General features: G+C 42.8%; 2 protein-coding genes across 3 annotated transcripts in view; one reads left to right on the forward strand and one right to left on the reverse strand.

The window, feature by feature from the left end:
* Positions 1 to 7865, forward strand: part of ttyh3b (tweety family member 3b) — a 28903-nt gene extending 21038 nt beyond the window's left edge. The window contains exons 13-15 of one of the 2 annotated variants that reach the window (XM_005946145.3): positions 1797 to 1970; positions 3420 to 3495; positions 4932 to 7865. In XM_005946145.3, the coding sequence (XP_005946207.1) occupies positions 1797 to 1970; positions 3420 to 3495; positions 4932 to 5066 (385 nt within the window). In that variant the 3' untranslated portion in view covers positions 5067 to 7865. The remainder of the gene's footprint in view (positions 1 to 1796; positions 1971 to 3419; positions 3496 to 4931) is intronic. The other variant, XM_005946146.3, reaches the window with a different exon arrangement.
* Positions 7866 to 10097: 2232 nt separating this feature from the next.
* Positions 10098 to 19752, reverse strand: LOC102313338 (beta-1,3-N-acetylglucosaminyltransferase lunatic fringe). Its single transcript, XM_014341288.2, has 8 exons — positions 19202 to 19752; positions 15312 to 15360; positions 14819 to 14921; positions 14583 to 14736; positions 13575 to 13660; positions 13294 to 13453; positions 12986 to 13071; positions 10098 to 11780 (listed from the first exon to the last, which is right to left on the reverse strand). The coding sequence occupies exons 1-8, from the start codon at positions 19565 to 19567 to the stop codon at positions 11714 to 11716; spliced, it is 1071 nt and encodes a 356-aa protein (XP_014196774.1). The 5' UTR covers positions 19568 to 19752; the 3' UTR covers positions 10098 to 11713.
* Between the last annotated feature and the right edge of the window lie 3099 nt (positions 19753 to 22851).

The raw sequence follows: 22851 nt of genomic DNA on the forward strand, positions 1-22851 counted from the left end.
GTCCTTAAATCCATCTCTTCAGTTAACTAATGACTGACACATCACTAGCTCGTTAACATCTTACTGTAACTGTCTAACTGATCTCAGCTGGTGGACTCGATAACAGTGGGAAGACCCATAAAGAATCGACTCGGTGCCCATGCATGTCATTCTTTTTTAAGTGTACCTGCCTCCCAGACTGTCGTATCACTCTGTACTCTGTACTATCTTCTTGCCATCTTTGCATCTATACAGTTTATTTTATCGTTTGCCGGTGTGGCTGAACATTGTTTGTATGTTTGTACATACTTCTCATTTTTCTTTTCTCCTCTTTGGACTTGGAGCACCAATGTCGTGTTAGACTTTATATCACCACAGTTTTTTTTTTTTTTGTTTGTTTCCGTGCCCCACTTCCTCCTTATGTTCTTTCCCTTCCTCCTCTCCCCTGTGTCCTGATTTGGAAATGCTTTGGGCTTCAACGAATGGTGATGCATATGACCCCCACGGTCAGATTAACTACCGCTACCATTCATACAAATATTCGAACGAGCAAATAATTCTGCGATAAAATCAGAGAAAGAGACAGGTAGACTTTGCTCGCAGTGACCGTGTCACTCCGGTGAAGGATTTGAATATTGAAACAGCTGTGCCATGATAGTTTTTTTCTTTTGCTTCCTTTTACACTTGCTGTTTGCGGGCATAAATCGCCATGAATCGCAGTGTATGACCCAACAGGTATGAAAAATAATCAATCTCTCAGAACAAGTGCTCACTGGGTCTCTTGCCTGTAAAGACTGACTGTGTCGCAAACTCCATTTTGGTTTAATGAGTAACACGTCTCCATCTGGTGGCCAGTTGGGGCAACAACACCTGTCGCTTATTGTCTCTGTTAACACGGGGCTTAGGCTAATTTATTCATCATACAGCTTCCTGCCTCTTTACCTTAATTGAAACTCTTTCAGTCTGATGATATATTCTTAGCATATGGACAGCTGATATAGAGTTGCAAAAAAAAAATCACTGGAAAAAAAGAACCTTATAAATAATAAAGCCTACACGTACACATGCATTACTGTGACTGACCTTACTTAACAGAATCCAGTGCTTTTCTGCAGCTGCATCCAACTTCCAAATCAGCACGTATCTTATCTGATGCCTCATTTTGTTACGTTGCTGGCTGTTTTACATTTTTGACCATTTTTTTTTGTTTTTTTGTCTGAAAATGGTTTGCCCAAACCAGCCATATTATCTTTTTTTTCCTGATGTTTTTGCTTTAATTTCATGGAGCACACAGAGATGCATGAATTATATAAAAGGACATTCTTGAAATCGGACACTGTTTGAACAATGCGACCTGTTAATAAAAGGAGCAAACTCTCTCAGCCAACAGTGGATGACTGCATGAAGAAAATGACATGCATGTTTCTACCAATGACATGGAATACAGAAGGGTTTGCTACTTTATTACAGTTGATGATTACTTAACAACACATAGCAATAAAGGGAAATAAAAGTGTCCACTCTGGACCTCACTGCACTTGTGGTGGGTCTGTTTAGTAGATGAATGCTGCCCAATGTTCCTTTTCTTCTTGTCCAGCTGCTTTGGGGCCGGAGGGCGTAGCCTTACCCAGATTTTAATATCGGGGAACTCCTGATAGTACAAATACACCTTCCCCCTTCTCCTAACCTCCTCTTCAACCACTTGTTTACACTCTGTTGTCTCTCTCGGATCTCCCTCTCCCTGTACCTTTCCCTCCCTCCCCCCTTCTTATTCATCATGCCCTTTCGTGCCTGGCCCTTACCCCGACCAATTGAAGGATGGATGAGGAAGACGGAGAGGACGAGTCGGGCGCCTCACGTGGCGGGGTGCACGATAACCTGTACCGCGTTCACATGCCCAGTCTCTACAGTTGTGGCTCCAGCTACGGTAGCGAAGCTAGCCTGCCCGCTACAGCCCACACTGTCAGCAATGCCCCCGTCACTGAATACATGTGAGTTAGCACCCACCGCTAGCTAGAGGCTAGCAGGATCATACACTGCCTGCCAATAGGTAGCTGATGCTTGCCCCCCCCCACACCATGTGATCTAGGCTAGAAGTGCAGCAGTGCTTACTGCTTGTGGTAATGATAAGTTAGAAAAGCTGTTAAATAGTTTTTTAAAATATGTATGGCTTGCATGTCGACTGCAACACACTGTCAGCGATATTTGTTACTCAGTGAGTTAGTACTTATCATCTTTGAGATGCTAAAAGAAAAACAGCTGCTTGCTGTATAAAACAAATTCAGCTTTGCACTCGCATAGTTTAAGTTAATAATTGCACCATGCTTGCTGTTGGCACAGGACTGAATTGCTTGTTCATAATAGGAATTAGAGAAGATAAGTAAGCATATATCTCTGCACAATTAATAAACACAATGCAGTGTTTGCTGCAAAGGGAAGAATGATGGTTTTCAAGCCACAAAGAAACCAGAAAGTAAGACATGTGCTAATTTGAGGTTTTTGGACCATCGAAGGACCACATTCACCATCCCTGTATGAGTCTATATTCCAAAGCATACCACAGGATTTGGTTTGAGCTTTTCCTGAAAGTTAGATGGGAAGTCTCATCCAGTCATTACTTTCCTTTTTGCCATAGCTAAGCTGTCATTGCATAGGTACACAGTCTCATATGGTAGTTGAATCTGTTGAATATGACAAGCTCCAGATTGTCATCAAACCTGGAAAATAAGTTTCATAACATATAGTTACAAGGTTTAGGAGCTGGTTTGGCAGTAATGCAAATCATACGTTTACAGTTAGATGAACAAAGCATGCAAATCCATCGTTGTTAAACCACAGTACACTAAAAAACCCTAAAAACTGAGTGTCGCATGAGCGCTGGCTGGCTTTGATTATATAGAGCTAAATAGAAAAAATGTACAAGTGCAGCTTATCCATGCCGGGCTTGTTGGTTTCTGTACCTACAGTGTCCGCTTGCAGTAATAGAATAAACAGTCTCCTCAGCATTTAGCTCCCTAATAAATTTTGCTTGCACAGGACATTTACAGACTGTTATTAAGTTAAAAAATATTCTGTTGAATCCTTTAATAGTTGAAATGTTGGCCTGAAAAAACGATTGCTGCAGAGTTCTTTTAAATGTGGGCCTGAGGCTAATCTCCAGTGGCTATCCATGATGATAACAGTCCTATTTCACTGAGTCCCATTGTGAGATTCAATATTTTGCCTTTGTTCTGAAAGTATGTTAATTATGTTAGACTGTGGCCGAGGTGTTTTAAGCCCCTGTAGTACCAAGCTTACGTCCTACGTTGGCAATAATTATTGAGGTAATTTTTCAGAGGCCATATGTCAGAGTCATTGTGTTTCAGCGATGAGCAGATCCGCACATCATGAGCTCAGCAGCAGGGTGACGACATGCAGTAACCTCTTATTCTATAATGCAGGAGCCAGAACGCAAACTTTCAGAACCCTCGGTGTGAGAACACCCCCCTGATTGGCAGGGAGTCCCCTCCACCCTCTGTAAGTGCACACTTTCTAGAACACATTCTCCCACAGCTATCTTCCAATAGCCACAGTGCTGCTGGGACACATTTCAAATCCCACACAGTTGGCATATTATTCATTTAAGCGTAACGTGCAAAGAACGGTGTAAATTATTCACTATTTCAGATGTTTCATAGCGCGCTATGTGTGGATATTGGAAGGTAGCGCCACCCACCCACCCCAAATCCCTAAAACACTGCAAGTGTCCTCCGTGCTCACGCTAGACCGTGATCACAGATCGCCTTCATGTAGGTCATTTTGGCAGCCTGGGAAAACTGGAAGCTTGAAAAAGAAGCCTGTCGTTATAGTAAGATCTGCACTTGCATCAAAAGAAGGGGGCAGACTGTTTCGATAAGCGCAACTGCCGGGTCATGTTTGGCTAAAGTTGTCTTCTATTTCTGATGTAAAACGTCTGGTTGGCGCTGGGTGATGTGCAGACCACATAGATTTTTTTTTTCTCCTCAAAGACTTTTTTTTTCAACCTCGAACCTTTTTTTTGTAAGAAATGAAATGCTGACTGTTATGGCTTTTAAAAAAGTGCTGCTGGGCCTGTAGTTGTGGATTTCGTTCCATGCAGTATCACCTGTACACTTCTACATTACAATACTGTGGAGTGACAGCATTTATTGAACAAATCTGGTGTTATTACTTCAGGGCTCGGGTTGCATTCCTCGCTCGGTGCAACCTGACCCCGAACCCTTGCGGGTCAGAGCTCATATAGCTTATATTGCAATTCTAGCAAAACTTGAGCCCAAGCCTCTTAAAAGTTCCCGCTCCTCCTTCCCTCCCTTGTTCCCACACCGTGTCTATGTGTGCATCTTCTGGTCGAGGTGTATGTGTCCTGTGTTTCCCCCTCACCCTTCACCATTGCACAGCCACAGGAGCACTTATTCCCCCACCTCCACTGTTGAAACGTAGCAGCCAGCAAAACGGCCCGCCGCTCGCCACTCTTAAGACAGGGCCGATGGCTGGGCCGCCGTCCTGTGCACAGCTGCTCTTCTGTCTTCTGCAGCGATGTGGAAACCGCAGACCTCCGACTGTAACTACCTCGGTGCTCCCGAGAGACCACTAACTCATACCAGGCTAACCTACTACATCAGAAGTAGAGCAACTAACTACGAATGAACCACATCTGCTAATTTACAATAACATCATCCTGACCTAATCAGCTGTTACACAATGAATAACTGTTGTAATCAAACCCCGGCTGTCCAAATGACTGGTCACAGTATTTCAGCTGTACATGTGTGTTTGTGTTTGCCTTTCATATCGATCTATCTACAAGCATTAATCTTTGTTTGTCCGTCGTTTCCTTGTCTTCTTTTCATCCTCTTCTCCTTTCTCATCATTTCCCACTCTCGTCCCTTTCTGCTTCTTCTTCTCTTCTTTTTTTGTATCCCCTGTCTCTTCAGTACACCTCCAGTATGAGAGCGAAATACCTGGCGACCAACCGACCAGACCAGAACCGACGCTCCGTTCCTAACGACCAACTGGATCCCGCTAGCCGGCCTCACCCCGCTGCCAGACCACAGTCCTCAGTCCACTAAGAAAGCACTTCAGCCACAACACTGCCTGAATCCAGTTCTCACAGCCAACAGCAAGATCCAACACGGCCCACAGCACCAGAGCTGGGTGCTTTTTTTTCCAGTTCTTTTTCCAGGTCCACTGAATTTAACCAACACTGACCGGTTCATCAGCAGAACTCATCAACCAGATACCACAGCACATGACTGCACTTTTAAAGCTCAACTTCTACTTCTTTCCTACATAAAACCAACATAACTGAAAAGGCAGAAGAGCACATCGTAGAAGATCAATGCTTCTGCTTCTCTTCTTTATGGACACACACACACATACACACGCCCAAGCTGCTTGATCCACCACTGCTGCGAAGCCATAGTTTCTTCCTCCCAACTTGCATCTGTCCACTGCCGTCCAGTGAAGGCATCCACGCTGCTCTCACTGCTCAACCGCCCCTGACACACTCACACACAGGCAAGCACACAAACACACACACACACACACACTGTACAGAGCTGTAAATAGTGACCATGTGCTTTATTCTGAGTTCATGAAAAGTAGACTGTTCAATCCTTTACTGGTAACGTGGTGTGCTGTGTGTTTATCATGGAAATGTTTGCTGTATCTCTCATACAAACACACACACACATGCACACACAAGTAGGAAGATAGTCTAACCAAACACTCATTTGTGTAAATAATAAGCCAGTGAATCAGAAAGCCATGCTTAGATGAACTGTACCACCAGATCCCCATTCTCTCTTTAGCTTAACATTGTCGTCTAAGACTTGAATTGTAAGCTCAAAAAAAGAAAGAAAAAAAAGTGTGCCCGCGTGTCTTTTCCATACTTGTTAACGTGCGCATACGTTTCAGTTACGAGCCAGTAACCCTGTTGTGAAATGACTGCTTTTGAACTTTGGGAAAACAGAGTCTGAGACAACGGACATACGGAGGCTCAAACCTGTGCCAAAAAACTGAATAATTCAATGAGGGATGCCTGATTCTGCCCTCATTTCCTACTGCCTCCAGATATCTCGAGAAAGGACGGGGAAAAAAGAAACCTCACACGGAATCTTTTCCCTCCGTCTGTCAACGATAAGGGAAAGAGGAGAGACATTTGGAAAAGGGAAGGAGTGGACCGATAGTTGCAACTACACATTTGCCAGGTGCTATGTAAAGCGGTCGAGGATCCGGACTGAGGAGGGACAGAAATGTTTTTGTTACTTTTAATGCTTTTTTTCCTTTTCTTTTTTTTTAAATTCAGGGATTTGTTAAAGAAAAGCAGAGCGGCTTTCCGTGATTACTAAATGTAAATTGTGTCCCGAAGCCAGAAAAACTCCATTCCTGACTGAAAAAGATGTTACATCAAAGTTTGTTTTTATCATAAGCTGACATTGATGCTGTGATACTGTGACCAACTGTAGTATTCTGTTTCTTCCTGTGCTTTTATTTTGGTGACCTCAGATTTAACCTTTTAGCACAGATATTGAATCTTTTATTTTCTTTCTTTCTTTTTCTACCCACAAGCACAAATTCTCTTCAAGGTGACTTTGTGAGATGGAGAAGTAAAACCCACTGCCTGGGTCACTGCCAGTGGCTTTTTCCCCTCCCACTCTGTGTACAGTGTATAAAAAAATCCAAACACAGTAGTCGTGAACCCGCGTGTGTGTGACATCACTGCGACGTGATTGGCCGTTGCTCTATGTCACTGTTACTCTGTGTGAGTAGTGATTAAGTGACTGGCAAAGCAAGCAAAGGCTGGCCTATCTAGCCTGAGTCATTCCTATACTGACGTTGCACACACGTTAACGGACACACACATACACACTTTGTGCTTTACTGACACACACCTTCCATACATACTGCAGTATTCTTTAAAGCCCATCTTTCCCTACTTTTATCCTGTTTACATTCATATCTAGAGCGATAGTAGCAGCACGTCCCCCTCCACCATGCTGATAACCCCGTGCATTATGGGTGATGTAGTAGGTAGTAACCGAATTAAAGAGAAACCCCCAATTCTGTAGTCGACCACCCTGAACTCCCGTACGCTGTTGCACCACCCGATCCTGTACAGCATTTTAATACTGTCTTATTAATCGATGACCACTTCTCGTATTAGCGAGACAATCTTACATGTGTGATTTTACTAGGAAGGAAACGTCCATGTTATGGTAACAATGCTACCTATGGTCTAGTACTTTTACAATGTTTTATTGCACCATGGATGCAAACAGTGTTAAGATCTGTGGGACTAGTCACTGATTAATGGCCTTTCATAATGTTTTTAAACTCTTACAGCACTCTTCATATCACGACATGTCTTCTTCTTTTTTTCTTTTTTTAAGTGTTTCGCTGTCTTGTAAAAATCAGACTTTAAAGATAAAATAATAGCTAGCTGTTTTGTAGGAGAATAAAGGCAAGAGCAGCGTTTTTCCTCTCTTATTAATGGTGAATGACTCTCTGTCTTGCAACTGTTTTAATAAGACTATTACAGTGTCGTCCGCGCACCTGACGCAGTGCTGCGTTTGAAGTTCTGTGCCAGTGCTGTCTGTGATTTCACTGCTCTGGTACAGTATGTCGTGACGGGTGGGAAGAGCCCAGTAAGAGTCAGTAACGAGTGGGCGCTTCTCCGTGTGGTAATTACAGGACTTCAAATGCACGACTGTTCAGATGTGACAGACAAACAATGTTTTCTATGGCTGTTTTTATTTTCTGATGGTTTAACTAAGATATTAATGATATACATGTCAAAACTGTGGTAATGATATCATTCAGCCTGGAATAAATGTTTTAAAAAAATTAATTAAAGCAACTTTAACGTACTGATGAAGACCGTTGCGTCTGTTTTTTTTTTTCTTATTACCCTGTTCCCTGAAGGTTTTACCAGGTTTAACACAGATTTAACAAGGTGCTGCAAACATTGACATGACAACATTACACAGTTGCCGCAAATTTCTCTGCTGCACATCGAGGATGGAAATCTCCTGTTCCACCACATCGTAAAGCTGCTCTACTGGACTGAGACTGCTGACTGCAGAGGCCATTTGAGTGCAGTGAACTTGTCGTTATGTGCGAGAAACCATTTTGAGATCATGTGAGCTTTGTGACGTGGGTTGCTTTCATGTTTTTTTCACACTATATGTCTCAACTTCTTGTTCTTATCTGACAGGAGTGGTGTGGTCTTCTGCCGATGCAGAGATGCTTTTCTGCATACCTGGTTATTTGTTACTGTTGCTATTATCAGCTCAAAGCTTTAGCCATTCTCCTCTGCCCTCTGGCATTAACAAGGCGTTTCCACCCAGAGAAATACCACTCACTGAATATTTTCTCTCTTTAGGACCATTCTTAATAAATCCTGCAGATGGTAGTTTGGGAAAATTCAAGTCGATCATCAGTTTCTGAAATTCTCAAAGCAGTCCATCTGCTACATTCAAAGTCACTTAAATCACCTTTCTTCCCCATCCCAAGTTTGAACAATCTTAGTGCCTTAATGGATTGATTTGCTGTCATTTCCTTGACTGATTAGACGTTCGCACTGACGACCAGCTGAACAAGTTTATCTAATAAAGTGGCGGATGAGCGTCTTTACTGTAAGCTGATATTGCAAATGTTTTAAAAGTGCTGGAATCTCTTCAGTGACACTGAAATATTGGTTTTACAGCCCTTTAATTTGGCAGACTCCATCAATTCATTATTGATGTGATGCTATTTACCAGCATCTTCTCCTGCACCATCAAAATGAATACCACTACAAATCACATCAAGAGGAAAATAAAAGCGACTGGACCGATGTCAATGAACAGAGAGAGCTACTTCCATTAATCTTGACAGTGTAGATATTACAATAATGAGTGCAGCTGATGTGAAGCTTGAATCTATAGAGCTACATTTGCATGGCGAATGATTTGTTTGGTCGCTCTATGACCTCTAGATTATTACAGATTAAGAGCAGCAGTTTTTACTGATGATTAATGAAACCTAGGAGAATAGTATAAGATACATTTAGCCTAGTATATTAATAAACAGCAAGTTTACGCCTCAATAAGAGGACTGCCATGGCCACGTCTCCACCTAGTGGTTGATAGAGCGTTTTCAGACTTGTGCGCAGAAGTAGCAGCAAGCACGATTCATGCAGTCATGAGACTCCAGACGATGCAGATTACTTTGAGCAGGAAGCAGAGACTCTAACAATATCATTGCTACATTTACAAGTTCAGTGTTTTGAGAGAAGTGGCACTGAGAATCTACCATCCATAATAAAATATGCCATGTACAGTTTAGACAAACCAAACAGGCCGCACGTTTAATGCTTTAGACAAAATTCATGAGGACAAAACTTTCGGCTTACTTTTTATTTTGCAATAATGTCTGGATTAAATAAGGGGAATGATTACTTAATAAGCAGCGCAATTTAATTTGTAATTGCGTTGTTTAAAATTTAATCTTGAGAAAGACAAAAGACTCGTGTTTGGATCTCACAGGCTTGATGGTGGAGCAAAAACCTACAGTGTTAGGCGGATAAAAAGACGTCTGACCTTGAAAAGCAGCGCAGTTACACATACAGCCAGCAGGTGTCGCTGTCCACTCAGATGAGTGTGAAAGCCCAAAGTGATTTTTATTCACTGGCTAAGTTTTCCTCATGGTTAACACAGCCTGACATCGGTGGGTTCACAGCGGGAGAGAGGGCCGCACACACACACACACACACACACACACACACACAGCTAATCTTTGGGTTCTGCCTTTATCTCTTGCAGGCCCTTCTGCGTGGCTTGATCAGATAAGAGGACTGTTAGCGTGAATGTGAGGGAAATGTCAGAGGGTTATGAGTGCGGAGGAGAAGTCCCGCCAGACAGAAACCCATAGTCATGAACAAGTAAAAAGGTGAAAGGTCAAAGTGCATTTTTCTTCATAGCTCAAAGACTTCTTCAAACAAACAGATTTCTTTTCATGTAAGAAGTGTGAGTGCATTTGCATGTGCAATTTTTATCACTCCAACTTGTTTGTGATTAGAGAATTCGACAATAAGCAATTGAGTAAAGAGAACAAACAGCTGATTGATAAAACACTTTAATTATAACCATACAGTCCAGATACTGGAGAGAGCCTTTCTGCTTCAGGAGCAACAGTTATCATATATACACATTCACGTGGGGAGGGGCGGGGGTGGACTTTAAATTGCACAAACTTCCTTCAACACACAGAAAGACATCAAGACGACTCAACATGAGTCAGTGCTCAAAAACAAAAACATTTTCGAAGCAGTGCAGTCATGTTCCTTCCATTTGCATCAATAACAACCTTTACAAAGAAGTTTTTGTAAAGGACAGTTTGACATTTTGGGGAATCTGATTGTTTTCTTGGAGAATTAAATGAGAAGACTGACATTACATCATACGACAGAGTAGCCAGGCACAAACAAGAGAAGAAAGTCATTTCCCCAAAATGTCAGACTGCAGTTTGTCATTTGATTAAAAGACTAAAAAGAACAAACAGCAAAAATAAGAGAAAAACGTGAAGTTCTAAAATATATACACCCAAGAATGGGGTTTATATTAAACACTGATGGTAAAAAAAAACTATGGACACGCATTTTTTTTTTCCTTCATGATGGGGAAATACAGTGATATACATTCTCTGCTGTAAAAAAAAAAAAAAAAAAAGTCTCTTGAAAGAAGAGAGGATGCTCAAAGGAAAGCAGGACAGGCTACACTATGCAGCAGTTTAGATCCAAGTGAGGCCAATTCTATAAAAGTCCTAATGGAGCGGCGCTACTGGTACTGAGCATCTCTCTACTTTCAGACTGTGTCATATCTTGCACACAAAATCCAGATAACACTGGTGAAATCAGATCGACACATTGTCCAAATTTGCCCTTTCTCGTGTAGCACGCAGCAGGAGAAAATCCGCCTCAGAGCGTGCAGAAGGCAGCACCCATGACTCATCGTGACTTCAATAGACTAATACCTGCTCGGCATTCTTCCACAGGCGCAATCACACATCACCCAGACTCTCGTGTTCGTGAACCGGCATGCTAAGGATCAGCCGATCTGACTGCAGCTTCCCTGGGTTATGTCGGCAAAAGTTCAGGCCTTGAGGTGCGTGCCTGAATCATCGCTCCAGGCCTGATAAACTTGAAACTAAAATATCTGAGAGTTTGCTATGAGTAAGCTGGCGTTGGCATTCCCTGTTCTCAGAGGATGAATGCGATCTTATGATCATAAAATGTGTTATAAATCCATGTAGTCAGACCAACATACAGACTTTAAAAAGCCCTGCTTGAAGGAGAAAAGCATCTTTGACTTTGACATTTTGAAGGCCTTTTGCATTACTGCAGAGTCAGATAAATAAAATTCATAGTGTCGGGGTCAGCATTGCGAGTATGAAGGCACAATAAGCCGTCAGTTAGTACAGCTTAGCAAAAAAAAAAAAAAAAAAAGTCAATCTCCATCAGTTTTCCACGTAAAAGACACGTGACTTTTACACACTGGGTCAGAGTTCAAGTGTCCTAAAAAGCCTGTCTTCTAGTTGACTTGTAGAGAGGCAAACACAAATCTCCCAACTGCCTCGAGACATTCTCCGGAGTCGGGAGCGGCAGGACTCGGCAGATATTTACGTTTTCTCCCCCATCGGTCCATCCCTTCCTCCCTCTTTTGTCTCTAGATGGGTGTTAAAGTCGCCAGGGGCCGGGGCACCAAGGAGTGTCTGGGTACAGCAGACAATGGACAGACCTAAATCTGAGAGAGAGGGGGGAAATGAGTGTGACAATGCCTGGAAGCTGCCAACTGGGGATTTCAAAATAAGGCCGTGGATACAATCAGTCACACACGCACGCACACAGACAGACAGAGGACAAAGCCAGGAAACTTGTAGTAAAACATGCACCACAAGTGCTTACATAAAGCTTACTACACATGTATGAAAACTATATTTGAAAGCAGACTGCCAAAGCAGCTGTGGGATTACGATGAATAGATTTAAAAAAATAAATGAAAAAAATAAAGAATAAAATAAACTACTGCAGGCTTTACTGATTTTCTATTCCCCTCCATTAGCCGCCAGTGGCTCACAGCGAGCTTATCTCATTACCTCCCACCATCTAGGCACACTGCCATCAGCACCTGCTAACAAAGTAGATAAATAAAGAGAATTACCTCAATTCAATACACAACAATATAATTACTGGCCAAAGAGCCAAGGGAGGGGGGAAAGAAGGGAAGGAATCCCCTTAATGTGAGGAAGCGTGTTCTCCAGCCTTTTGTTTTGCTTTGCTTGGATGTGCTATGGTCCTTGAACTGTAAATAATCACAGTGAAGGTGACCTTTTGATTTTTTACTGACTATTTTAGAGATCAAACAATTACGCCGTTGTGTCCTGTGCTCAACATTACATAAGGAAACAAACTAAACTACCAACGCCGTTGTCAATCACTTCCAGGGCCAAGTGTAAAGTATGGTAGAGGGGGATTGGAGTTGGTTTTGGCCAAGCCTTTCCAGTGAAAGGAACTCTTAATGCTTCGACATACCAAGAGATTTTTGGATAATTTCGTGCTCCCAACTTTGTGGGAACCGTTTGGGGATGACCCCTAACATGACTGCGCACCAGTATACAAAACGAGATGTGGATGAGTGAGGTTGGTGTGGAAGGACTTGACTGGCCTGCACAGAGTTCTGACCTTAACCTGATAAAACACTTCTGGGATAAAATGGATGCGAGCCAGGCCTCATCCAACATCAGGATCTGACCTCACAAATGAGATTCTGGAAGAATGATCAAAGATTCCCATAAATGCACTCTTATGCTTTGCAGAAAGTTTTCCCAGAAGAGTTGAAGCTGTTAATATGATGTGCTGACATAATAATCCCTCATGTACGTGTGTGAGAAGGCAGACAAGCGAATGTTTTTGACAACATACGGTCACACGTTGACACAGAAAATTTACCTGGTGGGATCTTCTTCTATAGTAAACGGGCCTTTCACGTTAACAGTGTTCCTGCTGTTGTCCACTGTGCCATAGCTGAGAGTGACCTGATGGGAGGGCGACATATATGAGGCTTGTTAGTTTGTCTGTGAGCAAAAGCCACCAAGGCAAAGTTTGTGAAACTGAGCAAAAGGGAGAGATCCTCAAATTCTGATGCAGATCTTAATCACGCTCTTTAAAACTGTGATTGGTCTTTGTGCAAGATGTCTCCTCATCTGCCCTTTTCGTTTCTTTGGCGTCACAATGAGTCTTTGTGTGGACGTGTGTACCTGGTTGTGTATGTCTGACACCAGTCCCAGATTCTCCAGGTGGGAGTGAAACAGCCCTGAGCGGATGAGGCTCACGCCGAGCAGCGCCTCCACGATGTAACCAACCGTGCAGTCATCAGGGAGGCGGATGTGCTCAGCTGTGGTCATGAAAGTGCCATCGCTAGAACAGAGAAGGAAAGAATCGGTAGATGAGACCTGAGGCTGAAACGGTGCCAAGAAAATAAATTAATTAATTAAAAAAACAAAAAAAAAAAACAAATTCATCTTAAGTGAGGACTTACCTCGCCCAAGGTTTCATCTTCAGGGAGAGGCCACGGCTCAGACAGAAACCTGCTCCTCCGGTGGCAAACCAGAAACGCACTTGCTTCTACACACACACACACAGCATGAATATAAATGGACTGTCCACTTCCTCTCTTATTAATTTATTCATTTTCCACTTTGTTTGGTTGTGCAGCATCCACAAATCTCTTTTGCAAATTTCTGAATGTCGATAAACAATCTTAGGACCATTGTGTGATAATTGTTTGAGCTTCATGTTTTTATTCTAGAGTAGCTTTGCGTGTCCCAGTGTCTGAAACAAGCTGTTGTCGCTGCCTTCCAACTAACTTTAAACCAGCTTTATTCTTATTGGTTGCCCCTCTCAAACAGCTAGTGGAAGGGGCTGCTGTACGGTGGCCCTGATCAGTCAAACACTTACAACAGCAGCAAATAGGAAAGATAAACGCTAACAAACCCCCACAGAACACAACTGAAGTGTTTTTGGGGAGACGATAACATGAGAACAGCTGGGGAAGTGACAAGCTAACAGTATCCGGCTAATTTACAAACATATTGACACGATTATATGAATCATGCAATTAAAAAAAATAAATAACCCCACACACAGTATCTTTTTCTCCCTGAAAACACTGATGAATCCTCCACCTTAAGCGTGTCTCAGTGTGACCCTTCCCATGTTTTGGTTTCTGTCACTACCGCAGCTGTTCCATCACGCTACTGCGAGATCGTTTTTTCTACTTCTTTTCATTCAGCTCCTGTTGTGTTTAGTGTGCTTTTGCAGCATTTTTTCTATTTGCTGGTGTTTTCTTATGTTACAGTCTGTTTGACCTCTCGGGGCCACCGTACTCCCGTCCGTCTGTGACGTCAAAGAGAGCCAGGAGTAGAAAGAAAGAAAACATGAGAGAGAAGGAGGAACAAAAAGGTGCAAGCCTGCATAGTTACAAACCTAAAACATTCAATATTTCAATTTTAAGGTAAAACTGTTCTACGAAATCATGCCAAATTACCATTTCGTCAGTGCCGGGCCTCTCCGTGGCCTCTATCGGTCGCTCGAGGCTGGGCCGCCCAATGTAAACGTCCTGTGTGTGGCTGTACTGAGACAAGAGTTTCAGCAGGGAGCCTGTGTTCAGGTAGTTATCATCATCAACGTGACAGAACCACCTGCGAGCGACATAACAATGCTGTGGGTTAGTAAACTGTGTATGTGGGTGTGTGGTGCAGTGAGGTGTGGGTTGCGCCTTACTTCTTCCCAGAGCTGATAAAAGCGTCATACTCCAGAGACATTTTACAGGACAGCGCCTGACGATTGTGTGCCTGCGAGCAGTTTGTGTTGATCAGGTGAGCTCCTGATGATCAATAAGAAGCAGAAATCAATGATCGAGGCAGCCTCGACTTAAGCAGTGGAGCTGTTTAAGTATTGGATTTCATTATATCCTGACTGCTTCAAAACACCCTTATAAAAAAAACACCCCAGTTACACATTTCTGCACTGTGCAATACAATGAGAAGAATAACTGATTGAAAGATGAACAATTCCATGAGTAAGAGGAGGAAAGGCCTGTTGATTAAACTGAAGTGACTTCCTGCACTTTGTGGAAACATTACTGCCCAGTCAGCAGCCTGGTCCCTGATTTCCTGCCTCGCACACTGTAGATAAGACTGCAGCTACTCAGCAAAACTGCTGTGTGTGTTTGTGTGCGTGTGCGCATATATATGTGTGTGTGTGTGTGTCTCACCTATTCTTTTCCTCAGCTTCTCATCCTCCCCATCAGTGAACACGTATGTCTGTGGAACAAAGAAAAAAAAACAAAAAACAAAACAAAACACGACGGCGGTCATATTATTTCAGTAATCTTTCCCGAGTAGCACAAAGAAAAACAGCAACCACGCAGGTGATGACTGCATCAGCATTTCACAGATAACATTTGTGATTTCAGGTGAGACTCATCCCGTTTCCACGAAGCAGCAGTAAGCAGCGCCGACGCTGTGCTGACTGAGCGCCAGGCCAAAGGTAAGCCTCCCGTCTATCAGCAGCGCAGCAGCTGGCTTCGACCCCCTCGCTGCGCGTCCGTGTGAGCGTTAATGTGGTGAGTGACAGGGTTGAGGGTCACTGTGCACTCAGGAAGCTGTGCAGACCTCCTAACCCTCCACAGGAAGTAAAAAACAAAAAACCAAACATACAAGTCTCTAAATAGTCTGTTGTTTTGGCTTTTTTTTTGTTCCAGGACAATGTGTTTGAAATGAAACAATCACAGGTATAATGTGCTCACTGTTGGGAGTAATTCTGAACCCATTTATAGGTCCTGGGCGGGTAAAGAGTTGTCATATTTAGTCCCCACAAATGTTCAGGGGTAGAACTAATGATGTGATCCCCTGCTGAATTTGTAAGTGAGCAAACTTACAAATTCAGCAGGGGATCACATCATTAGTTCCCCCATTGTAGGATGATGCAGCCGGCCGTTTACACAAGGTATCTGATGATTTTACATCCTGTCAGCTCAGTCCAGCATAAAAGCAGTTAAAGTTTTAAAGAGCCAACTGATGGAAAAAACTGAAACCCCCCCAAAAAGAAAAACAAGGGCGTATAGAGCTAAACGCTAACACCTAGCTTGTTGTGCTAATATGTTAAAGCTAAATACAGACTGTGGGTCTGAAAAGGGACATTCTTTCTCATGGCCAGCAGGGGGCGACTCTATTGAATAGAAGTCCATGAAAATCACCCAATTTCTCAATATCAAATTTAGGGTAAACAAGTGTGGCAAGTGCAAGTATCTAATACATAAGGTCATCACTGTACTTGGCAGACAGTTTGTTTCAGGAATCTCCGATTGAGTGGATTTAATCTGTCTCTCCGTTTTCCTTTCATTGTTGTTCATAAAGAGAATTCTTCATGGTTCGTTTATGACTTTATTGTCTATGTTCAAGTGAGGCATTAGAAACTTAACATCTGAAGTCCCCAAAACTCTACATAGAACAAAAAGATTCTACTGCATTTCGATGGTAAGAGGACAAAGAGCTGCAGCGAAATCATTTAGCAGCTAAAGATCATTTAAATGCTGTTAGTGCTACAGCTTTCCTTGAAGTCTACAGAACTTCTCCACAAAAGTTGCCAAGAAGTTTCTTGCTCTGCCAGCGGACAGATGAATACTTGATGCGAGAGGATGCTGCGGTCCAGACCTGGCAGCAGGGCAGATGTCCAAAGTCTGCTACAACCTCCAGCCACAAACTGAATGCAAAGGACTTCCTAGGACACTAAATAGCAAAACCCATCATAGCACTGCGTTGTGTACCCTCCAAAAATCTATCATGTACTGCACATTTTTTTTCATTTGACAAAATAAATTCAAGTCTTTGCATCTTATAGGCTCTTTGTTTCCAGGCTCTTTCCTTGTTCTTGAGTCAGTTTATTCCCTCCTGACATGCAGCATGAATATATCAACAAATCTTTGCTTTAAGTACTACGTGATCAAGAGAGTAAATGTGACTGACCCCCCAAAAAAACCCCCAAAAACACAACACTCCAGCCAGCTGTGAGATTCTGTCAGTCTTTTTTTCCACTCTGAGCCTCTTAAGCCCCCAGAGTCAGCTTCTGCATCAGAACGCCTGCGTAAGAGTGTGTTCTATGACAAACCAGTGCACGCCTGAGCCAGTCTAAGAAGGCAGCAGCGCGGGGGGAGGAGGAGAAAATGTGGACCTTTTTTGCTTTTTGGGAGGTGGGGGTAGGTTGCCAGGAGTTGGGCTGGCAACCCAAGGGAGAAAAAAAAAAAAAAAAGCAGCAAAAGCCAGTCAGTGTGTGTGGTGGAGTGCGCGCGTGTTTATCCTCGTGATCAGACACGTTTGTAACTTCCCATGAGAAATCCTTCGAGTTCCCAGGGTATGTGTGCGTTTGTGAAGGTCTCCGACTGTGCGCGTTTCCATTACTCAGCAATGTTACAGTACAGAGGTGTGTCTGGGAAACAGGTAGGGTTACAAACACCTGACTGTGAGAGCTAATGCACGATTATGCCCCATACGCACACGCCGATTTCCACATAAACTGTATTTACATGTCAACAGTCTGGGTGTAGCACTGAACTCGAATGAGCTTCATCCCCTCAAACACTGAGGTTTAAATGGAAATCAGAATGACCGCCGCACGATCCGCAGTCACGTCTGCCTTTGATTACGAGCTTTGAAGCTGCTGGGTGCACTCAACCGCTGGCCCATGTGTTTTATAGCAAGGGATTCATCCTTGACTCACTCACCACCGCACCTCAGACCAAAAAGCTGTCTGCTCGTCCTGTTTGATCTTAAATATTTATCTGTGAGGCAGTGAAACTCCTCCTGTACCAGCCTCTCCCTAAAACTCCAGCACTTCTAAATCCTCATCACAGGACTAACGTTTAGAAAGGAAACTGTAGTGATCGGCCAATTCATTAATGACTCATTTGGGAGAAAGTTGAAAAATATTTTGTAGTCTTTTTCTTTTCTTTTTTTTTTTTAAATAGACACAATTACAAAAATCTGAAGACTTATTTTTTTCAGAACATGAAAATGATTAGTTGATGATTAGTCCTGTGCACACAGTCTGAGTGAAAACATTTATAGCACAAGAGACAAAAACCATCTTGTTTGGGTAGCTTGAGGTTAAAATTCAGCTGCAAGCACAGTTTCATGTTGAATCCTGATGATAATTTGAAATAATTCATCTCAAAAGACTTTAAAAAAAAAAAAATCTGCAAAGTAAGTTGTCTTCCTCCCCTTAAGCCCCGACCATCAAGGCAGAATGTGGAGGTTTCTTCCTGTTAAAAATGAGAGGTTTTCCTTCCCAAGGTCGCCAAAGTACTTGCTTATAGGGGATCGTCTCACTGTTGGTGTTTGTTCTGTTTTCTCTCTATTACGTACTGTAAGATAGTTACCTCACAAAGTACAAAGTAAGGCGAGGCAGCTGTTGTTGTGATTTGATGCTATATAAATAAAATCGATAAGATTAAATGCGCAGCTCTTTCATGTTAAGGTTATCGCAGAGACAAAGAAAAAAATGATCTGAATTGGCTCATGTCATTAGGCCTGCCTGTAGCTGTATCGTGTCAACACATCAGCAGCAGTGTGATCAGCCCGTTTTCCCTCTGATCTCCATCTCATACATTACAGAAGGACCCATCTCCGTTTTACAGCTCCCTGCCTGGAGCATCAAAGAGCCGTGAGCGCGGTTCAGGGCAGGACTGATAATCTGGGTTACAGGGGCATTTTCCTAGTGGGCCGAATATAAAGGATTCATGTAAAACGAATGGCTACTTTGACCATGAGCAACTACTAATAACTAAAACTTGGCTTTTAATTGTCACGTGCTGTGTGGCCGTCTAGACCCACATTTCCAGGGCCATGTTATTTTGTCCCAGTCCAGCCTGTCCCGGACTCACACAAAGACTTGGGGATGTAAATGGCAATCGGTGTATGAAACCTTTAGGACACGCCTTCCCCAATTGTGCCTTTAGTGAGTTGACCTGAAACTAAAGGGTGCTAGAAACACAAGTATACAGACTACCGAAGGGCTGAAACCGAAGTGCTTAAAACCAAATCCTGTCGTCATGATGTGAAGAGAAGCTGGCCCGTTACTGAGTAACAGGTGGGCCATCAAACTTACCTGTGGCATGTTCCTGGATATCCAGGTGTCCAAAAGAAGCTCCAGTCTCTGCCGGTGATACCTGCCGGTGGTTTTTACCGCTATGAACAGATCAGCCGGGGAGAGACGCTCCACCGGACCGGTTGGATCGCTGCTCCGCGGGGGGCCGCTCACCGCTCTTCTCTCCCGGGTCAGTTTGCTGAAATATGCTGAGAAAACTTTTCCGCTCGTACCCGCGGCTGGAAGCTCCTCTGGGACTCTGCAGTTTGGGTGTCCGCCAGTCACTACCAGCATCCCGGTCACCAGCAGACAGGTGACCGCGGCGGCAGCAGCGCGAGGTCCCGCGGAGCCGAGGAGGCCTTTTGATACCCACACAGGTTTCCACATCGTGGACGCTTTTACAGTGAGAAAGTTTCTGAGAGCGCTTGTCTCCGGATTACAGCATCTCCACTGTAGTACCCAAATCACAGCCGTCCCGCGTGTCTCCTTCAGTGGATGACCTCCCACTGAGTGGCTTGCAGCTGTGTTTAACACAGAAGTTATCCACCAGTGGGCGGGACTGTTTTAGGTCCGGTTTGCATCCAGTGGCAGATTTGAGCGTTTAGTGTGGGCGGAGATCCAGCAAAGAAGCAGGGAAAGTCCGCTGCTGAATACACTTTAAAGGGACAGCTCACCCCAGCGTCCAATATACATAGTTTTCCATTGGCCTGTACGTATGTGTATACAGGGGTGAACTGTCTCTTTAAAAGACAAACTTTCTCAAGTTCCCTATAAATCTTTTGGGACTTTGTCTTGAATAAAGATGCAACCAGTGTGATCAGCTGCAGAAGAAAAACAACTCATGTAACCCCCCCCCAGTCATTTAGAGGAACAATATCCCTGCTCATTAAATTTATTTTTTAATTTTATTGGCCATTTGCTGTGTTCCATTTTAAATTTCATACTTGTCCTTTTACAGCCTATTTGGTATTTCTCCAATTTCTGAGCAGAGGGGCAGAGTATCACTTACTGTTCCTACACAAAGCAGTGTTTTTGTGTTGCTTATCTGCTTAGCCAATTTAATTTCAAACTTATATATAACTTCTTATTTCATAGTGTAATCTTCACATGCTTTATCAAAAGTACAGTCTGTTGATTCAGCCGCTAATTATTTTCACAGTATTTATGTCTTTAGGGAATCGCTAAGCTTAGCTTAGCTCATAGCTGACTCGCTAGCGACATGGCCTCCCCGAGAATCTTGGAGTCGTTTTTGACCAGGATATGTGCTTCAATGCGCATATTAAACAAATGTGTAGGACTGCTTTCTTCCATTTGTGCAATATCTCCAAAATGAGAAACATCCTTCTCAGAGTGATGCTGAAAAACTAGTTCATGCATTTATTACTTCTATGCTGGACTACTGTAATTTGTTATTATCAACATGACCTAAAAACTCCCTGAAAGAGTGCTGACAGGGACTAGAAAGACAGCATATCTCTCCTATATTGGTTTCTCTTCGTTGGGTTGCTGCCAAATCCAGAATCTAATATAAAATCCTACTCCTCACATACAAGGAATATCAGGCCGCATCTTATCTTGATTATAGTATTGTATCACTATTGTATCAGTCATTAGAGCTCTAGGTTCTCAGACTGCAGGCTTACTTATTGTTCCTAGAGTATTTAAAAGCAGAATGAGAGGCAGAGCCTTCGGCTTTGAGGACCCTCTTTTGCGGAACCAGCTTCCAATTTGGATTCGAGAGACAGACAGCGTCTCTACTTATGCTGCAATAGTTCTAGGCTGCTGGGGGATTCCCATGATACACTGAGTGTTACTTCTTCAGTGATCCTTTTTGCTCACTATTTAACTATTTGTTATAATTAATCTCTGGCTCGCTTCCACAGCATGTCTTTGTCCTGTCTTCTTCCATTCACCTCCAGTAGGTCACGGCAGATGCCAGCATATGACCCCCTATAATCAAGCGCTTTGGCAGCAGTGGAAAGGAAAAACTCCCTTTTAACAGGAAGAAAGCTTCACCAGAACCAGGCTCAGGGACAACTAGCAAAAGCAAAGCCATCTGTGCTTCTAGAACCAACCAGTCCCAATTAACAGGTTTCTCCCTGTTAAATGGGAGTTTTCCTTCTCACTGTCTCCAAGCATTTTCTTGTAGGGGGTCATCCGATTGTTGGGGCTTTCTCTGTATTATTGTAGGGTCTGCCGTGAGGCGATTGTTGTTGTTGATTGTTGTTTATTTAACATTTAATAATTATAATAATTTAATAATGAATTATTAGAAACAGAGCTCTTTGGAGTTTCCTTTGATTTTTTTTAGGATACATTTTCCAAATGAAATTCATAAGTCCTAATTTGGCGAAGAGTACTCTCTCAAAATATCCCATGAGTGTTAAAGCAAGGTTTGGAATCCAATGATCAAAAAGGACGGTGCCCGAATTACTTATTCACACATTCCTTGTGTTGCGTATGGATGATCCATAAAAGTTTATTCAGCCATTTCATTTTATTTTGCATCTGTCTCATCTGTTTCAGCGGTCTAGTTTTCATTACTCTGACCAATGTTAAATTAAAATCAGTACCTGAAAAAATGAGGTTCTCCAATGGGACACAATTAATGACCTCCCCTGTGATGCTTGGAAGGAAATATGGCAGGTGTTTCAAATGCAGCATAACACACATGATAAATCAGCACAGCCGTTTCAGTTGTTGGACATAAAAGTGGCAGTTCTCCTCTCTGGAGAGTGTATTGAATTCCTCTGTGTGGAAGCCTGGTGGGTCATTCTCCAAGAGGACAGATGTTGAAAGAGACCGTGACAGAGGAGCGTGTGTAGTGCTGCCAACTCTGTGCACTCTCACACACAGAACACAAGACGTGCCAAGCAGACAGGTTGCCAGATCCACCAACCATCTGAGGAATGTTTCCCCTCTAATAGTGTGCAGTTTGTTTGTCCTGGTCCCTCAAGCAAATTGGTGTAATGTTGCATTTTTCAAAACACAGAAGCCTATCTCAGACACTGATAAAAGACCACTGCATGCTGTCATCCTGTCTTTAGGCACTGTAGATAATAATTATATTCAGCTGGCCTCTCAGTTGTATGACATGAACTATTGATTTGATTGAATTTGTTCAGTTACAACGGAGATGGCCCAAAAAAGTTAGTAAAGGAAGATAACATTTAAGTTTTGAGTTTGGTGGTCACACTTCTGTTCACTTCTGTGGTCCAAGGAACTGATTAACTTATCTTTGAAGCTACTTTAAACCTTTACAGGAAACATTTAAAAATACATAGAAATGCATCCCTGTTCAGTCACAAGCAGAAGCAGAAGTGGTAATAATATCCAATATTGCTAAAAACTGATACTTTTCTTCAAAGATTTAACTTAATTTAAGTTCATTCACTGACAACTGAGCGTGTGTATTCTGTGATATGGTGTTGGATGGGGTGCCTTCCATAAAAGAGCCAAGTGGACAGCTGCAAAAGAAAAGCAAGTACATTTTTGAGTCAATATCCAGCAGCCTGTGGAAGGAAAACAGTCAAAGGAAAGTGTAGATCTACTAAAAAGCAAAATAAATTGACATAAAAACTTTGAATACTTAACAGTAAAAAAGGATTGTAACTACTAGTGGTACCTCCTCTTTCTTTTCTCATATATGATTCAGTCAAAACTAAACAAGT

This window comes from Haplochromis burtoni, unplaced genomic scaffold (genome assembly GCF_018398535.1).
Source record: "Haplochromis burtoni strain Fernald_Lab_line unplaced genomic scaffold, NCSU_Asbu1 Contig_475, whole genome shotgun sequence".
In the NCBI taxonomy this organism is placed as follows: Eukaryota; Metazoa; Chordata; class Actinopteri; order Cichliformes; family Cichlidae; genus Haplochromis; species Haplochromis burtoni.